The sequence below is a fragment of the Ursus arctos genome, unplaced genomic scaffold (assembly GCF_023065955.2).
Source record: "Ursus arctos isolate Adak ecotype North America unplaced genomic scaffold, UrsArc2.0 scaffold_4, whole genome shotgun sequence".
Classification (NCBI taxonomy): domain Eukaryota; kingdom Metazoa; phylum Chordata; class Mammalia; order Carnivora; family Ursidae; genus Ursus; species Ursus arctos.
Genome location: NW_026623056.1, coordinates 92,348,106 through 92,372,034, shown reverse-complemented (window position 1 = coordinate 92,372,034; position 23,929 = coordinate 92,348,106). Strand labels below are relative to the sequence as shown.

At 43.5% G+C, this 23,929-nt stretch overlaps 1 protein-coding gene across 1 annotated transcript in view; it reads left to right on the top strand.

Moving 5' to 3' along the window:
* Positions 1-23,929, top strand: part of HSF2BP (heat shock transcription factor 2 binding protein) — a 104,062-nt gene that overhangs the window by 17,512 nt on the left and 62,621 nt on the right. The window contains exons 4-6 of the mRNA XM_026496572.4: positions 3,608-3,711; positions 13,571-13,720; positions 15,436-15,568. Of these exons, the coding sequence (XP_026352357.1) occupies positions 3,608-3,711; positions 13,571-13,720; positions 15,436-15,568 (387 nt within the window). The remainder of the gene's footprint in view (positions 1-3,607; positions 3,712-13,570; positions 13,721-15,435; positions 15,569-23,929) is intronic.

Below are 23,929 nucleotides of genomic sequence, written 5' to 3'. Positions count from 1 at the left end.
GTTTGGGGAGCAGATTTTTGGCAATACAGGAAAAAAAAAAATGCTATTTCCATGTTCTGGTTCCAACTCTTAACCCCCACCCCCTTTGATTTGTTTAAAAAAATTGACAATTAAAGTGTTGTTTGGCTGCCTTATAGTGTGTAGAAGGATTTGAAATGGACTTAAGTTCTTTAACTGAAGCTCCCCCCCCTTTTAATGAATCCTGAAATATTCTCATTTTTTCACTTTTTTTTTCATTTTTTCACTTTTTGAACTTACATTGTTGACAGGCTGATTAAGTGAAAATGCTGTCTGTAGGGTGGGCCCTGATCCAGTCTGACTGGTATCCTTATAAAAGAGTAATTTGGACACAGAGACAGATGTGCACAGGGAAGCTGATGTGAAGAGACTGGGAGAAGGCCCAGTGACAGTGGAGGCAGGTGGGAATTTTGGAAGATTGAGGCTACTGAAAGGTGGAGGAAGCAGGGAAGGATCCTTGTCCACAAGTTTCAGAGGGAGCCCGGGCCTGCTGACACTTTGGTCTCAGGCCTGTGGCCTCCAGAAGTAGGGAGAAGACGTTCCTGTCGTAAGCTGTGCGCCCCGTGATGCTTTGTTACCTACCCTCCAAATCTCAGTTCACAGCGAAGATGCGGGTCCATTAGCAGCTAGTTGTAAATTCGTTTCTAAACCTGTTAGAAAGTGATATGAAGGGAGAAGTTAAGAGCTGTTAAAAACCCTTTATTTTGGATTTGAGACTTTTAGCTGTTTTGGTTAAAAACAGTACTTTCATATTAACGTGAAATAACTGATAGTTTATTATGCTTGTTGTAAGCATGCGGGGGGTAAAGAAAGGGTAAGAGAAATTGACCCCTTTCATATGGTTTACATTTCTTTGCCCAGTGTTTTAGAAATGCTGCTGCTCATTTGTGGCTCTGTTTCCTGTCGGTAATAGTTCTCTGTACCCTTCCCATGAATAAGTTAAGCATGAAGGGATAGAGCCATTCTTGTGTTCTTAAAACTTTCCAAAAGGGACTGAATTTCAGAAGCCATATCGATGTGGACATGGCCTGTGCCACAGATTGTTTCTACATATTGGGAGTCTGTCGTGGCCGCCCTTTCATTCAGTCAGTTCAGTGGAGATTCTCCTTCACTGTGAGCACTAAAGAGCAGTTAGAAGACCGTGTGGGCTGCGTGGCAGCTTCTTTCCTATCCTGATATCGAGGCTGTATATACTGTATCATTCACTGTCCATATTCTTTCTGTCCCTGATCTTTTAAAAAAAATCACAGAAGTGGTATATTCTCATTATAAGGATGAGACTATAATCAAAGTGGCAGTGTATTTTTCTCCATTAAAGGATTAGCAGAAGGAACGGGTAGAGAAGTGAAATTCACTTGTGTGACAAATATTTATAAAATTCCATGTACCATTGTAGGGATTTGCGGTGTATCAGAAAACGAACACTGAAAATGTCTGCCTTGCGGGGTTTGTTCAGGGAGGCAGGCACTGGGGGGGGCCGAGCTGAAAAAGCAAAGTACTAACGGGTTTTGTGGGAAGGCGGCGGCAGTGCTCCTCTCCGGCCACAAGGCGGCGGCCTTGTACAGCGGAAAGGCACCTGCTGCTTCCAGGTGCCTGGGATGGGTGGGTGTGGCATCCCAGATGATGACTTTGAATTCTGTGGGGTACCTGGGGGAGAGTGGGACATCTGACCATGTGCCCTTGTTATGGTAGCCTATGGTAAGGTCTATAAGATTATGAAGGTACCCTAATGAAAATCTTTTGGGTGGCCAGAATTAATTTCTACATATTTTTATACATAGCAAGGCTTGTAGAGATGTAATTTTGTATCTTGTTTGCCACATTTGAGTGACATACAGCTTAATGATACAAGAAAATTTGAAAGTGAACTACAAAGGAAAAGTTTGCACCACTAGTTATTTTATTTTAGTTCCTTTTTACATTTTGTTTTTTTGTGACCATATGCACTTCATAGTTCATTCATAATTAAAAGTAACATAAGTTATCATTTAACATTGTTACACAGGGCATCTGTGTAGCTTTTAAAGCATAGCCCTTGACTGATAGTTGATTTCTTGGGTGGCCAGGATTTGGAGGGCAGAGTAGAATTCCGGGGAGAGTCCCCGTTGTGGTGTGATACATTGTAGAAGGAAAGATTTGAGGCAGAAGAGATAGTCCCACTTCACGCGGTTTCTGAGAAACACAGTTTACGAGAAGTTCTGCCCACTGGTTTTGTAACCTGAAACTGAGTATTTAGCTTTAGGTGCTAATCTTCCTTCTAGGGCAAAGGTTCCCTGGAAAATGCAGACTCCCTTCACTTCTCCAGAGCTTTGGGGTTGCCCCTGCTGCTCTTGGCAGAGCCCTGGGCCATGAAGCTGCACCCCTCCTCTTGTCTGCACCTCACTGGAGGGCATGCTGTCAGCCATCTCCCCTCTCAGGTGGAGGGAAGTGCCAGTTTTCAGGCTGCTGCCTCCCACTACCTTCTGGTTTTTCCGCCCCCATGTTCCTGCGGCTGGACTCCCTCACTGGCTCTCGCTGGTTGTGTGTTGATTTCATTTTGTTAATGACCAGAGACCAGGCTGTTGTCCTGAAGCTGTCTTTCTCAAAGTCTGTTCCTAGACCGGCGGTGTCTGCCTCACCTGGGAACTTGCTAGAAGTGCAGGTTCTTAGGGCCACCTCAGGCCTGCTGGATCGGAAACTCTAATGATGGGGGAGGCCCAGCAGCGGTTTGGGAACAATCCCTTTAGTGGATTCTGGTGGACACTAACATTTGGGAGTCACTGTCCGCAAGCATTGCTACTCATCAGAGAAGGTGCCCCATTAATTCTGAGTGCGGTGTCCTACCTCAAATCTCAGTGTACGCTAGCATAAAAATTGATGATTTCTCTGTGCCTGAAGTCAAGGCATTTAAAGTTTTAAGTTCTACATTTCTTTGCTCCTTAAATGTCAGTATTTCTGCATCATACTATCTTTTATTTAAAATTGATCCAACTTTGGTTTCAGACTTATTAACGTGGATGTCTTGGGGATTTTTGCTGCTGTTTGAATCACCGTCTAAATGAATGTGGTGGAGAGGAAGAAAGCCATAGTTCCCTGCTTTCACTGTGGCCTTTTCCTGTCTGATCACTGTTGCTGCCACCCCTCCATTGACTGCCACTGCGGCTCTTCCTCCTGAGTCAGTCTGCCAGTTGGTGAGACGAGTGCTGTGAATCAGCCCCGGCTGGCACCGTCTCCTCACTGAGCTGCCTTCTGCTTTTTATGGAGCAGATACAAGTCTGTGCCACGAGACAGTCGGGCTTCTCAGCCCTGCCTTCGGTCTCTTACATAACCCACTTCCTTAAAGCCTTGAGTACAAGTCTGGCAGTAAAATGAGGTCTTAAAAACTAAGACTGAAAACAACAACAACAAAAGTACTTTCCAGTTTGGGCTAAAAACTGATAGAAACCCAAAGACAGAACATTTAGAATGTTGGTCATTGAAGGGCTGGTTCTGTGAATAATTCCACCTGAGTAGCCAGTGTTCCATTTTTCTAAGAGGTTAGGCACATTGGGTTGTTAGAGGAGATTCATGACTTGAAATACTGAGTGTTATTATGTCTCTCTTCTTCTAGACCTGGAAAGGAAAGAGCAAGAATTAGAGCAACTAAGAATGGATCGTGAGCACTTCAAAGCCCGCCTAGAGACCGTGCAGGCTGACAGCATGAGAGAGAAGAAGGTACGATGCTCACAGACCGCCACTGCCTCACACACCAGTGTAATGGCTGCACCCACAGAGTGGTGTGGCGGGGGGCCGTTCTAGCCCTTAAACCTCAAGAGATTGTATTTTAAAATGTATGTAATTCTGGGGGCACCTGGGTGGCCCAGTCGGTTAAGTGTCAGACTCTTGGTTTTGGCTCAGGTCATGATCTTGCAGTTGTGGGATCAAGCCCTGCGTTGGGCTCAGACCTCAGTGGAGAGTCTGCTCGAGATTCTCTCTCTCCCCCTCGCCTTCTGTGCCCCCCCCCCGGTGCTCTTGCACACGTGCGTGCACTCTCTAAAATAAATAAGTAAATCTTAAAAAATAATAAAATGTACGTAATTCTGAATGGGTTGGAAAATAGTTAAACATGGATTTTATGACCCTTTAATGTGGAGAATGTTTACTGGGTGCCTTATGATTGTCACTTCCTGTTAATTTGACTTTTTTTACTTTTTATTTTTTTTAAAGATTTATTTATTTGGGAGAGAGAAAGCACGTGTGTGGGTGCTTGAGTCGGGGGGGAACAGAGGGAGAGAGAGAAAGAGAGAAGCAGACTCCCCCTTGAGCATGGAGCCAGATGCAGGGCTCTATCTCAAGGCCCCCCAAGATCATGACCTGAGCTGAATTCAAGAGTCAGACGCTCAGCCAACTGAACCACCCAGGTGCCCCTAGTTTTTATGTTTAAAAGACCACTTCAGGGGCGCCCGGGTGGCTCAGTTGGTTAAGCATCTGCCTTTGGCTCATGTCATGATCCCCGAGTCCTGGGATCAAGCCCCGCATGGACTCCCTGTTTGGTGGAGAGCCTGCTTCTCTCTCTGCCCCTCACACTGCTTGTGCTCTCTCTCTCTTTCTCTCTCTCTCAAATAAATAAATAAATAAAATCTTTAAAAAAACCCCCACCACTTCAGAACATTAAAAGTCACAGTATGGTAAGAATCTTGAAAAAAAGTGCACATAATAATTTATCATCAGTGATGTATTAACTAGAAATATTTGTAATTAACCTAGGGGACCATTTATTGATATTTTAGAAATAACCAGTAAGTTTTATTATTTGCTGAGACTAATAGCATTTCTTCAAAATTACATATTCTTGCTTTTTGTATGGAATTATTTTCCTTCTCTTATATAAAACTAGAACTATCCTGCCACTTCTGAAAAAATTCGGAGCGTGTGTGTGTTTTTATTTTTAAATAGTAAAACAAAAACAGTACTAGTAACAGCAGCTAGTGTGTGTTGTTTCCTGTGTGCTGGCAGGTGGCCAGTTGCTGTCCACGCCTCTCTCGTGCTTCTAGCACAGTGGGGTCAGCAGGTGCTGTCAGCCCAGAGGCTGTTTGGTAGCTGGTCACAGGCCCGCTGCCTCATGCTGAGCCTCCTCCTGGGAGGGAATCCTGAATGTTTGTGGCTGCTATGGAGTTTTTCCAAAGCTGGTGGGTTTTGTATAGACTTTAATATTGAGCAAGAAGAAAAGGTCAGGGAAAGAGTTTTAGTCTCAAAACTGATGAGTGTCACATAATAAAAGTTGAAATTTTAGCTTTGTCCTAGGTTTAGATCATGATAAACTAAGGCTCATTTGTCTAGGCCTGAAAGTTTCATGGTCTGAAAGAAGTTGACCAGCAGACAGGAAGGAACTTGGTAAAAGTTATCGATGTACCTGTTGGTTTAGTACTTCCTTAAATTGCTGAGATATCCTTGTTAAGGTTGAAACTTAACTGGGCAGAATCTTAGCTTTCCTTTTTTTTTTTTTTTTAAATAGATAAGTATAGGAAAAATGCATGTTTCGTGAGCATTTTAGATGCAGCGCTTAAAAACAAGCCATTCATGGGGCACATGGGTGGCTCAGTCGGTTAAGTGTTCGACTCTTGATTTTGGCTTAGGTCATGATCTCAAGGTCGTGCCTACGCTGAGATCCCTGCTAGGTATGGAGCCTACTTGAGATTCTTTCTCTCTCTGCCCCTTCCTGTGCTCGCGTGCGCATTCATTCTCTGTCTCTCATAAATAAATAAGTAATCAATCAGTCAACTCTAAAAGAAAAGAAATAAGCCATTCTGGTAAAGTGCGAGTATAGAAGATGAAATGACCCTGGTAAAGTAGTGTCAGATCAGTAGCGTGTTAGTGCCCTGACGATTTGACCTTAGTTAAAATGTGGGAATATTTTATTTATTTATTTATTTATTTATTTTTAAAGATTTTATTTTTTCATTCGACAGAGATAGAGACAGCCAGCGAGAAAGGGAACACAAGCAGGGGGAGTGGGAGAGGAAGAAGCAGGCTCATAGCCGAAGAGCCTGATGTGGGGCTCGATCCCAGAACGCCGGGATCACGCCCTGAGCCGAAGGCAGACGCTTAACCGCTGTGCCACCCAGGTGCCCCAATGTGGGAATATTTTAGATTAAACTATTTCCTATTTCCAGTGACGTTTCCTATTTAATTGTCCTGCCAATTTAATACAGAGGGGAGCCCTTTCAAGTTTGCCGTGGCAAGGCCACGTCTCTTCTTGTTGTAGAGAACGGAGAGCTGCCTCTTCTGTAGCCTTTTCTGTGTCTGTGTCCAGGTCTCTATAGATCATGAGGCTGGACTCTGGAAGCTTATTTTAGACTTGAGGAACCAGGAAGGAATGCAGGGATTAGATCCCAAATGAGAACGCTGCTAGCAAGTACTATGGTATGAGCAGAAGTCATGAGGAACAGACAGAAGTTACAGGATCCAGTATGTATGACAAGATGAGAAAACAAAGTGTGGACTCAAACTCATAAAGACGTGTGCTGGCTGAGCCGCAGCCCCTGACCCCTGGAAAATGGCCACCAGACAAGGAGAGCTTGCTTCTTGGATCAGTTGAGGAGTTTCCTCAGTGGTGGTTGAATCAGATCAGTGGGAGGCCAGCTGGTCCTTGCCGTGGACTTGGGGACTGGCCGGAGAGTCCTCCTGTAGTCCTGGTAGAGGAGACCTTTGAACTCCGGAGGAGAAAGGGCCCAGCTCCCTGGTGTGGGTGACGCTGTTGGAGGACCATGCTGTCACTGTGAGGTTAGGTGAGGCTCTCCACAGAGGGTCTGCCAGCAGAGCTGTTTTCGTGTCTGACCTGGCTTTCCCACGTGTGTGAACCTGTCCTAGATGATGCGTGAGCTCAGCTGTGCCGTCCGAGAGGCGCTTCACCTGCTGACCTCAGCCGTCGTCTTCTCTGCGTGTTTTCATAGTTACCTCTGCACCTTTCATGGTTAGCTAACTCACTTGCAGGGGACTGTCCGTGTTTGGTTATCTGTGTGTTTGATTTGTTAGGAAAGAGTTCCTACTTTTGTGATAATAAAAGGGAAGTTGTTGCAAACATTGTATATTATTTCAGGAAACTTTTTAAAGAAAAATGAACTGATAGTATATTTTAGTTAAAATTAGAGATGAACTATAGAGGGTTTTGAAGGAATCCTGAAAGTCTCCTGCTTGATACTGTGTCAGGTATGAGTATTCACTTTAAATACGTAAACATGTCAGGACTCAAATTATCAAATTATTGTTTCTATTTTAAAAGCAGTTTTATTGAGATATAGTTTGCATAACAGTAATCTGTCATAGAAGTGAAGTGTGATCATTTTTAGAGACTGTATGCAGTTGTGCAGCTTTCACCACAGTCCATTTTGGTTTTGGTTAAAAGTTTTTAGAAAGAATTATGAATGCATAGGAAGGTACAGAAAAATCCAGGGAAGTCCCCTGTGCCCTCTACCCAGTTTACCCCGTGGTAGTGTCTGGCCTCACCACAGTGCGTGACGAGAGCCAAGAGACCAGCACCCGGATGACCCACAGGGCGTGTTTCTATGTCCCCGGTGTCACGTGCACTTGTGTGTGTGTGTGTGTGTGTGTGTGTGTGTGTGTGAGTGTGTGACTGGTTCTGTGCAGTTTTTTAACAAAGATTTTATTTGAGAGAGAGAGAGAGTGTGCAGGGGGAGAAGCAGAGGGAGGGGGACAAGCAGACTCCCTGCTGAGCACGGAGCCCGACAGAGGGCCAGTCCCAGGACCCTGAGATCAGGACCTGAGCTGAAACCAAGAGTTGGACACTGAACCGACTGATCCCCCCCCCGGGTGCCCCAGTTCTGTGCAATTTTATCGCATGTATAGATTCATGTGACCACCACCAAATTCAAGATACTGAGCTCTTCCATCAGCACAGAGATCCCTTCATGCTCCCCTGCTACAGCCACACCCACCCTGTTCCCTACGCTTACCTCCTGGCAACCTCTAACACGTTAATCTCTGTAATTTTATTTCAAGAATGTCATGAAAATGGAATGTCATGAAAATGACTTTTTTCACTCAAATTCATCCAAATTCTTGCTTGAATCAGTAGTGTGTTCCTTTTATTGCTGTATAGTATTCCACAGTATGGAAATATCACAATTCTTTATTCTCCCTTTGAAGGACATTTGGGTTGTTTCCAATTTTCCACTATTATGAATAGAGGTACAACGAACATCTGTGTGTAGGTTTCTGTGTGATTGTATGTTTTCATTTTTTTGGGATAAATGCCCAAGACTGGTTGTATGCTAATGCATGTTTAATTGTTTGTTTGTTTTTTTTAAGATTGATTTATTTTAGAAAGAGAGAAGGGGCATGAGTGGGGGGAGGGGCAGAGGGAAAGAATCTCCAGCAGACTCCCTCCTGAGTGAGGATCCCAAAGGATGCTCGATCCCACAACCCTGAGATCACGAACTGAGTCAAAAGTAAGAGCGGTGCAACCAGCCGAGCTACCCAGAAGCCCCTGCATGTTTGGTTTTGTAAGAAATTGCCAAGTTGTTTTGTGGAGTGGCTGCCCCATTTTACATTCCCTGCAGCCATCTATGAGTGATTCATTTCTTCCACATCCTACCTGGCATCTGGTGTTATCACTGGTTTTATTTCAGCCGTTCTGGCAGGTGTGTGGTGGCCTGACTTTGCATTTCTCTCCTGGCAAGTCATGCTGAGATCTGTTAACATGCTCATTTGTTGTCTGTGTATCCTCTCTCTGAAAGATCTGCTCATGTCTTTTACCTACTTTTTTTTCCTGTTGAATTTAGAGCGTTCTTGATGTACGCTAGATAGAAGCCCTTTACGGGACATGTGGTTTGCAGATAGTTTCTGCCAGGGTGGAGTGTGGTGCTTCATCTTCTTCATGGGGTCTTTCACAGAGCATATGTATTCAGTCTGTTGAGGTCCAGTGTGTTGATTTTTCCTTCCAGGATCCTGCGTTTAGCACTGTGTGTAAGAACTTTCCTTGTAGCCCTAGGTCCCCAAGATCCTCACCCGCTTCCCCTCCGGTGACTCACCATCAGTGTGTTCTCTGTAGTTAAGAGTCTGTTTCTTGATTTGCCCCTCTCTCCTTTTTCTCCCCTTTGTTTTGTTTCTTAAATTCCGTATATGAGTGAGATCATATGGTATTTGTCTTTCTCTGATTGACTTATTTCGCTTAGCATAATACTCTCTAGCTCCATCCACGGCATTGCAAATGGCAAGATTTCACTTTTTTTTGATGTCTGGGTCATATTCCATTGTGTGTGTGTATATATATATATATATATATATACCACATCTTCTTTATCCATTCATCTGTAGATGGACATCTGGGCTCTTTCCATAGTTTGGCTATCGTGGACATTGCTCCTATAAACATTGGGGTGCATGTGCCCCTTTGGATTACTACATTTGTGTCTTTGGTGTAAATCCCTAGTAGTACAATTGCTGGATTGTAGGGTAGCTCTATTTTTAACTTTTGAAGGAACTTCCATACTGTTTTCCAGAGTAGCTGCACCAGCTTACATTCCCACCAACAGTGTAAGAGGGTTTTCCTTTCTTCGCATCCTCCCCTCCATCTGTCATTTCCTGACTTGTTAATTTTAATTATTCTGACTGGTGTGAGGTGGTATGTCATTGTGGTTTTGATTTGTATTTCCCTGATGCTGAGTGATGTTAAGCGTTTTTTCATATGTCTGTTGGCCATTTGTATGTTGTTGGAGAAATGTCTGTTCATGTCTTCTGCCCATTTCTTCATTGGGTGTTGAGTTTGGTAAGTTCTTTATAGATTTTGAATACTAGCCCTTTATCTTGATATGTCATTTGCAAATATCTCCTCCCATTCTGTAGGTTGGCTTTTGGCTTTGTCGACTGTTCCCCTTGCTGTACAAAAGCTTTTTATCTTGATAAAGTCCCAGTAGTTCATTTTTACCTTTGTTTCCCTTGCCTTTGGAGATGTGTCTAGCAAGAAGTTGCTGTGGCTGAAGTCATAGAGGTTGCTGCCTGTGTTCTCCTTTAGGATTTTGATGGGCTCCTGTCTCACATTTAGGTCTTTCATCCATTTTGAGCCTATTTTTGTGTATGGTATAAGGAAGTGGTCCAGTTTCATTCTTCTGCATGTGACTGTCCAATTTTCCCCAACACTATTTATTTAAGAGACCATCTTTTTTTCCATTAGCTGTTCTTTCCTGCTTTGTCAAAGGTTGGTTGACCATAGGGTTGAGGGTCCATCTCTGGGTTCTCTATTCTGTTCCATTGATCTATGTGTCTGTTTTTGTGCCAGTACCATCCTGTCTTGATGATTGCAGCTTTGTAATAGAACTTGAAGTAAGGCATTGTGATGCCCCCAGGTTTGGTTTCCTTTTTCAACTTTCCTTTGGCTATTCAGGGTCTTTTCTGGTTTCATACAAATTTTAGGATTATTTGTTCCACTTCTGCGAATAATGTTGATGGTATTTTGATAGGGATTGCTTAAATATATAGATTACTTTGGGAAGCATAGACATTTTAACAAAATTTCTTCCTCCAACCCATGAACTTTTGTCTGTTTTTAATTGGATTGCTTATTTTCGTGTTGCAAGAGTTCTTATATATTCTGCACACAAGTTCTTTTTTTCCTATATGATTTAGAAATAATTTCTTGGGGTGCCTGGGTGGTTCAGTCGGTTAAGCATCTGCCTTTGGCTCAGGTCATGATCCCAGGGTCCTGGGATGGAGCCCAGCATTGGGCTCCCTGCTCAGCAGGGAGCCTGCTTCTCCCTCGGCCTCTCCCCCCGGTTCATGCTCACTTTCTCTCTCTCTCACACGCTCTCTCTCTCTCATAATAAATAAATAAAATCTTGAAAAAAAAGAAATAATTTCTTTTAGTCTATGGCTTGTCTTTTTACTTTCTTGATGGTGTCTTTTGAAGAGTAAAAGTTTTACATTTTGATGAAGTTCAATTTATTATTATTATTATTATTATTTTTTTTAAGATTTTATTTATTTATTTGACAGAGAGAGACAGCCAGCGAGAGAGGGAACACAGCAGGGGGAGTGGGAGAGGAAGAAGCAGGCTTCCAGCGGATGAGCCCGATGTGGGACTCGATCCCAGAATGCCCTGAGCCGAAGACAGACGCCTAACGACTGCGCTACCCAGGCGCCCCACAATTTATTATTTTTTAATGGATTATGATTTTGTTATGGTATCTAAGAAATATTTGCCTAACCCAAGGAAGGCTACAGAGATTTTTTCTAGAGAGTTTACATTTAGGTCCGTGACTCAGTCTGAGTTATTATAGTCGTTATTATTTTGCATATGAATATGTATCTACTTGTTGTAGCGTCGATTTGTTGAAGAGACTGTACTTTTTCCATCGAATTGCCTTGGCACGCGTGTTAAAATCAGTTGCTGTAAATGTTAATGTTTCGTTGATCTGTATGTCCCTCCTTAGGCTAATACCACATTGGTTTGATTTCTGTAGCTTTATAATAAGTTTTTGTTTTTTGTTTTTGAAATCAGGCAGTGTTAGTCCTCTAACATTGTTTTTCTTTTTCAAACTTTTTTCATTTCCATATGCATTTTAGAATCAGATTATCACTTTGCACAAACAAGCCTGCTGAAATTTTGACAGGGATTTGATAGACACTGAATCTGTAAGTCAGTTTGGGGAGGTTACCGTCTTACCAATATTGAGTCTTCCAGTCCATGAACATGGTATGTTTTTCCATTGATTGACATCTTCTGTACTTTTTCTGTGATGCTTTGTAGTTTTTACTATCCAGGTCTTGAATTGCTTTTCTTAAGTTTATTCCTTTTTCTTATTTTTTAAAAAAGATTTTACTTATTTATTTGACAGAGAGAGTGAGAGCACAAGCCGGGAGACAGAGGGAGAGGGAGAGGGAAAAGCAGGCTCCTCGCTGAGCAGGGAGCCTGATGTGGAGCTTGATCCAGGACCCCGGGATCATGGCCTGAGCTGAAGGCAGCTGGGTAACAGACTGAGCCACTCAGGCGCCCCCCCCCTTTTTTATTTTTGGTGTTATTGTGAATGGAATTACTCTCGTTGAGTTTTTGTTGATATTATTGTATTTAATGTGCAGCCCTGTGTCAGGACGTATCTGCCTGCAGCCACAAAATGTGACTGTAGTGAAGACCGTCCTCTCTGGTCGTTCTCAGCAGTTACTGTGTGATCTTGTCAAAGAGCCATCATAACCTGACTAATTGGAATAAGATTGCTTCAAGTATGAGAAAGGCTAGAGTTCAGAAAGGACGTGCTTGATGTAGGTTCGCACATGTCCCCCTGACTTGAGTGGGTTCAGCTCCACACCCTGAAGAACAGATCTAGGAATCCAGATGATGATTAGGATGAAACCAGAGTTTGTAATCACCTGAGGCAGTGTTAGCATGTGTCATAGGTTCAGTGACCATCCTTTCTCCTTAAACGAGTGTGACTATATGTCTGAATGTGTATGAAACTCTGCATACCAAATACATCATCCCCAGGTAGATATGAATGGGCCACCCTGGATCAAGTAATGAAGTCAGCAAAGTTTGATTTGTGGTCTGTTGCTTCCTGCACTCACCTCTGTAAAATAAAACCTAAAACATCTAAAATACTTTAACTTTTTAAAAAAGATGTATTTATTTGAGAGAGAGAGCACGTGTGCATGCAGATGGGGGGAGGGGCAAAGGGAGAGGGAAGCAGACCCCCAGCTGACCACAGAGCCTGACGCGGGGCTTGATCCCACCACTGTGAGATCATGAACTGAGCTGACATCAAGAGTCGGATGCTCAACCGACTGAGCCACCAGGTTTCTATATTTCTTAAGTTTATTTCTCATTAAGTAAGGAAATGCTCTCACCTTTGGAGGGAACTTCAGGTAACAACAATAGTGCAACCAGTGAAGGTTGGGGAGGTCAGGAAGCCCCATACTACCCAGGAGCCACCTGAAATGAGCCTTTAGGATTGTTTGTATGGTCTAAGGGAGCTTCAGGAGGACGGTTCACTGCTAAGAGCCCTGTCTGATATTTGCCAGCTCTGTTTTTCAGAAGCCCCGCTGGCCTCCGTCTTTCTGTCACACCAGCCCTCAGCTTGCTGTGCACGGCATGCCTGGGAGACCCTCCTTCCCAGCTCTCTGTGTCTCTGCCCCATCTGTCCTAGCCGGGCTTAGCTGTGTCAGCTGGTGTCCTTCCAGTGCAGTGAGCCATTTGGAGGGGGCAGGCTCTTCTACTAGAAATGGTGCTGTGTGGACTGCTGAGTTCAGTTATTACTTTGTTCAGGGGTCCCAGGCAGTGTTCTAGGTATAGCCACTTGGGACCTGAGGTGCCTTACGTTTCATTTTAGTTAAAGATGAATTCAAGTCTTTGGCGATACTTATTCACTCTAATACAAGAGTATGTTCTTTTTTGAGGTGTTATTTTTCCTCTGAAGTTTTAAAAAATATAGATTATGGCTGTCTAAGGACTAGTTTTCATTTGCCAACTGTTTTCTGTAATTCTGTGTGCATTTTTAAAAAAAATCTTTGAATGAGAAACACAATAGAGGTATTTCAAGGTTGAATGCTATTCATTTTGCTGATTTTTATTCTGTTTTGATTTTAGGAGAAACTCGCTCTTCGACAGCAGCTGAATGAAGCAAAGCAGCAACTGCTACAGCAGGCAGAATACTGCACGGAGATGGGGGCGGCGGCCTGTACCCTCCTGTGGGGCGTCTCCAGCAGCGAGGACGTCGTCAAAGCCATTCTGGGAGGAGTAAGCATGACCACTGGGCTCCCTGGCTATTGTCGATCGGTGTTGATGGAGGGTGCAGTGTGCCTGCTAAGGCACTTACAGATGAAGTCCACGTCTTAGGTTCAGTCCTCAAATAGTGTTGGCATAGCAATGTGTAGCGTCCAGTATAAGCTGGTGCTTTAGGGGGTATGTAAAATGAATGAAATAAGACCCTTTCTCTCCCAGAATCTGTGTGGTGTTTGTGGGGATAGTAACACTTCTGTATAGTGCTTCTGTGCAGGTTGTCCCGTGGGTAACATAGTATTTGATTTGTTGAAAGTTACATGTTATTTAACTTATGTATGTGTGTTAATAGTACACACACACTGTCACATACACACACACACTCCAGAAACTTCCCAGAGGAAGAGAGATTTGACATGGGCTTTGATGAATTCGAATAGGTGACAAGGGCAGACAATGGGGAGGGGAGAGGGGTAACATCGTCAGAGGCACGGGCTGAGAAGCCTGAAGTTAGTTTTAGGGACGGTGCATGGGTCAGTTGACATAGAGTAGAGGGTTAGTGCGGTCAAGTCATTGGGAGATAACACTGCAGAAGTAGGATGGAATGTGATTTTGGAAGGCCTCAGATGCCAGGTTGCTGATTCTATCCAGTAGTTAAGACTGGATTCCTGAGAGTTTTGAGTAATAGAGTTGTGGGGCGACAGACTTCGGGAAGATTGTCCTGACCGTGAGTGAGGACAGATTGGAGCGGGGTGGGCGTGGGAATGAGACGGGAAGACTAACAGAAGGCCCTCCAGGAGGCCCAGCAGCGCCGTGCTGTGAGGAGCACGGAAGGCAGGCGTGGTGCCAGAGAGTGAGACGGGCCAGGGGGTTGTGGCTGCGTGCTAGGAGGTGGGTGTGCTTGTGAACGGGAATACAGATACGGGGGGCTGTTCGACAGGAGGCCGGCAATACGTTACTTATGACTTGGAGAAATGAAAATTGTGTGTGACTTTAGCTGGAGATTAATTGTATTTTAACTTTTATTGAGCTTTATTAAGGTGTAATTTACATGTCATAAAATTCACCCATTTGTGAGTGTATGATTTAGTGGTTTTAGCTCATTTCCAGAGTTGCGTAATCATCCCCACAACCCAGTCTCAGAACATTTATATCAGCCCATGAAGTTGCCTTGTGCCATTCGTAAATGTGTCAGCTTTGAAGCTCTCCCTTAGAACCCTCACACCCCCAGGAAGTGCTTCAAACTTCCGTGTGCTTGGAGGGACTTTGGCCAAGTAACAAAGATTTAAAGTGCCGGACGAGTCTGCTCACTCACTGCCTTCGTCTCTTGACTTGTTGAGGTTTCTGTTAAGATTTTGTTTGAAAATCTGTTCTCTGATAGTTGAAACCTGGTTTCTTGCCTGGAACCAACAGAGACCATATTTTTCTAGCATATTCCTAGTGGATTTTGGGTGAACCCATCCTGATACTTCCACCACTGTGTAAATTTTTGTTGTTCCCTCAGATAAATTTTATTTTGCTCTTTCCATCAGTCTGCAGGGTGATTTTTCTACAGAAAACAAAAACTTCCTTTTCCTATTCTTTTCCATATGGGAACTTGTAATGAAGGAGCAGACTCTTAAGTACTGCTTCTGTCATTAACGTGGAGTCTTCCTTTTGTGCCCTTGTACTCTTGTAACGTTTTGTACCAGTATTTGTGCAGGGGTGTGATACTTTCCTTTCCAAACTTTCAGGATAAAGCTTTGAAGTTTTTCAACATCACTGGTCAAACAATGGAGAGTTTTGTGAAGTCACTGGATGGGGATGTCAAGGAGCTCGATTCTGATGAAAATCAGTTTGTGTTTGCTTTGGCTGGGATCGTAACAAGTAAGTCATTCTTTTGCGATGCAGTGACTGTTCGCCGTGTGTCTGGAGTGGTGATTACAGCCAGGGGTGTTTGTGCAGGAACGTCTCCCAGGAACTTTTCAATGTCCTGTGGTTCTTACCCTAGAGAACCTGATCAGCTGGGGCTGGGATAGGTACCAGGTGTGTGTGTTGTGGGCTTCCACCAGGTGACTTTGATAAGCAGCGGTCAGTAAAATGACTGATGTAGGATGAGTTTGCGTGTTCTGTTCAGTTCTGTGCATGGAAAGAAGTCAAAACAAAACTGTAAGTTTAGCTCCTTGTTATTTGGAATCGTTTTACTAACATCTAGCTATGTAGAAGCCTTAAGCGTAAGCAAAGCGCTTGCTGTTGTTCTGGTGCGATACCTAAAGAACTCCGGAAACCTAAATTGTCTCCCAAAGATTATAGTTATTCTAGGATAGAATTCTATGGCAAAACTGCTGTGAGGGGTAAAGCCAAATAACTAGGTGATTAATAAATCCCATCAGTATAGTGGGGGGTGGTAGGTACTAGTGAGTAGTACTGTTCTGAAGTCAGTGAAATAGTTAGATCTCTTGCCATGACTGTTAGTTTTGCTCTTTACATTTTTGTTCTGTTGTATTGCTCTTTCCTCCCTGCTCTGTCCTTTGCCACTCTTAGGGTAATTCTCTGCTATTAAAGAGAGATGAACTCTTATTTTTCCTCATGGCATTATCCCTCATCTACTGAAATCCTAATGAGATAGATCCTCTGTAGACATTTTCTTCAGAATCCCTTAAAAATTGGTGATACTTCTTTGAGGTGGATATTGGGACTCCGACGGTGTCTGGGCCAGTCCTGATTTCATCTAGCCCTTTTCCAGGATCACATGGCACGCTTCCGACATCGTACCTTCAGATGGAGGGGGCTTACATTGCTCCACTTTTTAAATTATTTTAAGGCCTTTTTTTAAACAGAAGGCATTTGCAGACCTGGTGATTGGATTCTCTGCTGTTTGCTGGGGAACCCAAAGCCCTGTGATGAATGTGATTGGTCCTTCTCCTAAGTTGTGAGTCTGAGTTGCTTGAATTGCTGGCTGGTCTGTAGGGGTGAGGTGGTTGGCCAGCAGGCAAAGCAGCCTGTTGCCAACATATCAGCTCAATTTGGCCTTGTTTTTTTCTACTTGGAGTGGCTCGCATGAGAACTCACAAAGAGTCGGAAAGTATGCACTTAAATTTCCACTTCTGCGATGTGAGTCTTACTGGGAAGATTACTTACTGTGGTGGTACTTTATTAAAGTGCTGCTTCACAGAGGCCATCGTGGGGGCTTACGCATCTCCAACACCGAGACTCTGTCCTATGGGGAGTGGGCGGTACAGTACAGACTTTGGGTTAGCCGTCAGATAGATCCTTTGCCTTCTAAAACAAGGATTCTTTTAAAAAAATTTACATAAGTTGGTATTTTGATAGGGATTGCATTAAATGTGTAGATTGCTTTGGGGAGTATAGACATGTTAACAGTATTTGTTCTTCCACTCCATGAGCATGGACTGCCTTTCCTGTGGTTCTTTCATTTCTTTCATCAGTGTTTTATGGTTTTCACAGTACAAGTCTTTCACCTCTTTGGTTAGGTTTAGTCCTAGGTATCTTACTGTTTTTGGTGAAATTGTAAATGGGATTGATTCCTTAATTTCTCTTTCTGCTTCATTATTGGTGTGTAGAAATGCAACAGATTTCTGTACATTGATTTTGTATCCTGTGACTTTACTGAATTTATCAGTTCTAGCAGTTTTTTGGGTGGAGTCTTTCAAGTGTTTTATATAGAGTATCACAGCATTTTTCGTAGAGCTAGGACAAATAATCCTGAAATTTGTATGGAGCCACAAAAGACCCTGAATAGCCAAAGCAACCTTGAAAAAAACAAAAAACAAAAAGCCGGAGGCATCACAGTTCTGACTTCAAGTTATATTTCAAAGCGGTAGTCATTAAGACAGTATGGTATTGGCACAAAAATAGACACATAGCTCAATAGAACAGAATAGAAAACCCATAAATGAACCCAAAACTGTATGGTCAGTTAATCTTCAACAGAGCAGGAAAGAATATCCACTGGAAAAAAACCCCATCCCTTCAAGAAATGGTGTTGGGAAAACTGGACAGCCACATGCAAAAGAATGAAACTGGACAACTTTCTTACACCATACACAAAAATAAATTCACAATGGATGGAAGACCTAAATGTGAGACCTGAAACCATCAAAATCCTAGAGGAGAACACAGGCAGCAACCTCTTTGACATTGGCCAAAGCAACTTCTTTCTAGGTATGTCTCCTGAGGCAAGGGAAACAAAAGCAAAAAATAAACTGTTGGGACTTCATCAAAATAAAAAGCTTTCGCACAGCAAAGGAAACAACCAACAAAACTAAAAGGCAACCTACGGAATAGGAGAAGATATTTGCAAGTGACATATCTGATAAAGGGTTAGTATCCCAAATATATAAAGAACTGATCAAACTCAATGCCCAAAAAACAATTAATCTAATTTAAAAAATGGGCAGAAGACATGAACAGATATTTCTCCAAAGAAGACATCCAGATAGCGAACTGACACATGAAAAGATGGTCAACATCACTCAGCATCAGGGAAATGCAGATCCAGACCACGATGAGATCCCACCTCACACCTGTCAGAATGGCTAAAATGAACAACACCAGAAACAACAGATGTTGGTGAGGATGTGGAGAAAGGGGAGCCCTCGAGCACTGCTGGTGGGAATGCAAACTGGTGCAGCCACTCTGGAAAACGGTATGGAGCTTCCTCAAAACATTAAAAACAGAGCTGCCTTACAACCCAGCAATTGCACTACTAGGTATTTACCCCCAAAATACAAAACACTAATTTGAGGGGATATATGCACAGCTAAGTTTCTTAGCAGCATTACCTACAGGAGCCAAACTACGGAAACAGCCCAAGTGTCTGTCGATGGATGAATGGGTAAAGAAGAGGTGGTGTGCGCACAATGGAATATTACCCAGCCACCAGAAGAACGACTTCTTGCCACGTGCAATGACATGGATGGAGCTACAGAGAATTAGGCGAAGTGAAATAAGTCAGAGACAAATACCGTATGATCTCACTCATGTGGAATATAAGGAACAAGACAGGCAAAGGGACAAAAAAAGAGAAGCAAACTGAGAAACAGACTCCATTCTAGAGAACACACTGATGGTCACTGGAGGGGAGGTGGGTGGGAGGTTGGGGGGTCAGGAGGGCACTTGTCCCGATGAGCACCGGGTGATGGACGGAGGTGCTGGATCGCTCTACCGTACACCTGGAACTGGTGTTCCGCTGTGTGTCAACCACCTGGAACTTCAATAAAAACTAACAAACAATTAGAATTTGCATACAGTAAACAGATAGTTTTTCTACCTTATTTCTGTTTTGTGAGTTTTGGCAAATGCCTGTAGTCGTGTAGCCACCATAGGTAGGGTGTGGGACAGTTCCATTACCTCCCTCAAACCTGCCCCACCTTTCCTTTTGTAGTCACAGTCCCCTCTGTTCACAGTCGGCTCCAGATAACTGCTTATCTGGCAATTTGTGAAAACGTTTCTTTACTGGCCCTTATAGCATCCAGTGTTTGTTCCAGGTAAGAAGTGCTTGCCTTACCTCTCTCCTTGGAGCACCTGCCTTCTGGTTTTTCATTAGTAGGTTGATCTCTGGAATGAGCTCTCTGATAATGTTCAAGCTAAGCTGTGATTTTGCAAATTATCTCCTTCATCCTTTTTAAAGAATGGTGGTGTAGGTCTTTCCAGGCCATTGTATCCTCAGCAAAAACTAGAAGTCAAAGGTTTGTTTAAACATTGAGATTGTTAATTTCTTATTCATCCATAGTTACTCTTCTTAGTAATAGGTTAGTATAGTGCAAGGGATCTGGATTTTTAGGCCTAGCTGGTCCATGTCCCAGTATGTAAATATTCTGGACTTTAGTTTCCTAATCTGCGAAGTGGAATAGTAGTGCCTGCTCGCATTACCTCGTACACTGTTGTGGAGACCTGTGGAGCTGTGGTAGGTGGTAGCACACTGTGAACTGGGGTGCTGCTCAACATGGGGGTTGTTCTCAATCACTTTTTTTTTTTTTAAGATTTTATTTATTTGAGAGAGAGAGCACAAGCAGGGGGAGCAGTAGGCAGAAGAAGAAGCAGGCTCCCAACTGAGCAGGGACCCCAGCGTGGGGCTTGATACCAGGGCCCTGAGATCATGACCTGAGCTGAAGGCAGACGCTTAACTGGCTGAGTCACCCACACGCCCCTCAGTAACTTTTATGAGTATAAATATAGAGGGCCAATCGTTATCACAGTCCTGTGGGACGAACTTGCTTAGCATGCAAGGACAATTTTATTGTCCTCACTACTTTCTCTATTTTTTTATTATTTGACAGTTAAATTGCACTCCTTGCCTCTTAATTTTTGGTCATTCATTCGAATAATATTATAAAATAGAGAATCAAAATGACTTTTTGATCGTTGGTAGTTTATGGGCAGAACTGGAAACAGTTTGTCTTTCACGGACATAAGAGCTCCTGAGACTTGATAGCGGAGCACCTTTGTGTCCGTGACCATCATCTCCATTCTTCTGCTTCTCCCTGTCGTCCCATGTACCTGCACTGCCGCAGGCAAGCAGCGGGGGAGACCAGCTGGGCTGGGAGCTGAGGCCCAGGGGCCGGTTCGGCTTCCGTCTCTGAGCAGCCCTGTGTTCCTGTGCCCTGATCCTCCATGTCACCTTCTGAGGGGAGTCTCACACCCCACGTGGTGACTGAGGTCTGCAAACTCTTGGCTTGAGTGGTTGTGCCTGTGGAAGAAGAAGGTGCCGGTTCTGTACTTTGGCCTACGTGTGGTCTTGCGTCAGCTAGTCTGAGTCTGCAGGGAAGAGTCCGTGGTTGGGCACTTGGGTGGTTTCCACTCTTTGGCTATTACAGGTCATGCTGCCGTGAACATTCATGTAGAAGTTTCTGTGTGAATGAGTGTTTTTTGTTCTCTTGGGCATATACCTAGGAGTGGAATTGCTGGGCCATAGGATAGCTCTGTGCTTCACTTTCTGAGAAACTGCCAGACCATTTTCCCCAGCAGCTGTGCCATTTTACTCTCTGATGGCTACTTTTTCCTGTGTCTTCAGGACAGTCCATCTTTGTGTGTGTGCGTGTGCGTGTGCGTGTGTGTGTCTTTGGTGGTGTTGGACATGGCTGAGCTCTAGGAGACATCATCAGGGACTGTCTAGATCCTCACCACTGTTGTTTGATGTCCTTAAAGGCAAGGTTGGCTCGTAGAGAGCTGATTTCCAGTTTGAGCGCTGATCGCCATCATTTCTTTTTTTTTTTAATTTTTTTTATTATATTATTGTAGTCACCATACAGTACATCCCTGGTTTTCAATGTAAAGTTCCATGATTGATTAATTGCGTACAACACCCAGTGCACCGTGCAATACGTGCCCTCCTTACTACCCATCACCGGCCTATCCCATTCCCCACCCCCTCCCCTCTGAGGCCCTCAGTTTGTTTCTCAGAGTCCATAGTCTCTCATGCTTCATTCCCCTTTCTGATTACCCCCCCTCCCCCTTTCTTTATCCCTTTCTTCTCCTACCGATCTTCCTAGTTCTTTTGTTCCATAGATCACCATCATTTCATTCTGGTTCTGGTTCTGAATCATGTATTGAATCTGCTGTCAGGACAGTAGCCAAACAAAAGCATTTAAGACTCAGGCAACAGATACGGAGCCATGTAACTGGAAGCACTAGAAGAAGAAAGACACTCTGAAACCATGACCCAGGTGACTTCATAAGCAGCCCAGAATTGCCCCTTTTCCCTAGTGGGATAAGACCCAGCAACAAGCAGCACCAAGGCAGGCTCTGGACAGGAGTGTCCTTCCTGAATTATCTTCTGGCACGGACACTTCTTGAACTACAGAGATAACCAGGGGGCACTCTGTCATCAGACAGGTGTGATAAGGCGCTGGGGTGAGGGTGTTCCGTTGACATACTGTCTTATGAGAAGGAGGAAGGAGCACTGTTCCGTGGTTAGTTAACTGACTAGAAGATAAGTGCTGGTATTTCCAGTTAGTGTTTGTGTGTGATGCCATCAGGCTAAAAGGTGATCCTAGTTCAGGCCTGAAGACTGTTGAATTTGGCCATGTGGAAGTTGCCCTGAGACAGGTAGGCAGTGAGCCTTGCCTCCTGGGTCAAGGGACAGGCTCTGAGAGGCGGTGGGTCTTTGATGCATGCCTTGTTGTTGAGGGAACATTCCTAGAGCATCACTTTTCAACCACAGCACTAGAATTTTCTGTTGTGGGGGTCTTCCTTTGTGTTGTAGGAGGTTAGCAGCATGCCTAGACTCTACCCATCAGAGAGGCCAGTAGCAGCCCCCAAGTGTGACAATCAAAAATGTCCCCAGATATTACCGAGTATCTCCTAGGGGGAAAATCAGCTTTCTCTGCTACTTGGAGAACCACTGTCCAAGATCATGACCTTAACCTTTCATGTACATAGACAGATTTATGATAATCTGGGGTATTAGAGGTAATTGTTGAAAGATATTTTAGGATCATTGAAGGCATTTTTGTTTCTGTGTTCCATGGGCATGGTTCTGACATGTTTGATTTGGTCCAGTCACACAGACGTCTTGCGAATTCAGAAGAATTTGGTATGTATTATCTACAATAGCCAGTTAATCACAGAAATTTTCTTAATTGTCTTTTAGTGGTTGGTCTTGGATAATTTTGGATATTTTGTAATCTTTCCTTAGATAATAGCTTTCCTTCAGTTGAGAGAATATGATCTAGATAATGGACTGCTGTTTTGTGGAATTGGAGTGTTTCCTTAGATGCTCATGTCCTTCTTCATCTTGCTCAGTGAGGAAATAATTATAGTCAACCTTAAGAGTTTTCCAGATTAATGGGACATATGTGACAGTTAATGTACATGTAGGATCAGAGGGATCCCTGACAAAGACTCTGTCCAAGTATCCTTAAGATCTGGAATTAAGATCTAAGAGAGGTGGTGTGGAACTTCAGTGAATCCCTGGGGATGTAACTTTCTGGGTGAATTGTTGGTTTTTCTAGGTGAAAGCAAGTAAATTGGCCAACTTTATAGAATGGGACACTAAAGAAACCTGAGCATTAATCTGTTCCTGTAAAGAATTTGGCTTCAGGAGGGACAAACAGAGGGTGGCATATGGTTAGGCAGTACAGCAAAATGGGGTATCATTTTGTTACTTGTTCATAGATCTTGGATGAATCCATATCCTTGACCATTAGGTTTTTTAAAAACAGGTGACACTAGGTGATTGTAGGGACAGGTACAAGGAATTACTTGTCCTTTTTCTATGATGCTGGTCACAATTGGCCTTCCGAGGCTTCAGCTCAAGACGGCATTGAGAAAGTTTAGGTAAAGATTTAGCAGAATTCTTTTGCCTTTTGCTCTAGTTATTGGACTCTGTCCATAGAATATTTTCCCCATAGAGATTTTGGGACCATAGTTCATTCTTGGTTATTTCTTGAATCATACATAGTTTGGGCAAATTAACGTTCTGATCAGCCATAATTTGTGTATGGGAGAATTCTCTGGGACTTCTACAAGTCATCCTTCTGTAGTCAGAATCCGGATCACCCAACTACGAGCAAAACCGAATTCTGGGGGCCACTTCCCAGTGGGACTGGGCATCCTCTCAGCTCTGAGGGGGGTTTCCATAGATAGCGTACGGAGGCAGAGTTTTCACATTAAGATTGCCCGTGGCCCTTGGCTCTCCCCCTCACCCCTGACAGCTGAATAATTGACTTGATAGGAAACTGCCACAGCAAATACAAAGAAACAAAAACCAAACAGTAAAACAAAGGTCACAATATTAATATTAGAGGAAACTTCCTTATGGTATAGTGTTAATGCTGCATATAAGAGGTTTATAGAAAACAGGTCCAAGAAGAGCAGCAGAGACTAAGTAATGTATCAAACAGAAAATTGTATCTCTATTGTTACTGTTATTTTTAGTTTATTTTTAAACAGCTTTACTGAGATATAAAAATATACTCTACAATTTGCCAATTTAAAGTATACGCTTCGATGGTTTTAGTATATTCATATGGTTGTGCCTCCGTTTACACAGTCCATTTTGAATCATTTTTATCACCCTGAGAAGAAAGGAAGAAACCCCGCTAACTTTAGCCATCACTCCCCAACACTGCCATTCCCCAAGCTCTAGGCAACCACTGATCTGCTTTCTGTCTTTGGGTTTGCCTGTTCTCGACATTTCATATGGTGGAGTCATAGCGTATGTGGTCCTTTGTGCCTGGCCTCTTTCACTTCGTGTGGTGCTCTCCAGGTCTGTCCACGGGGTTC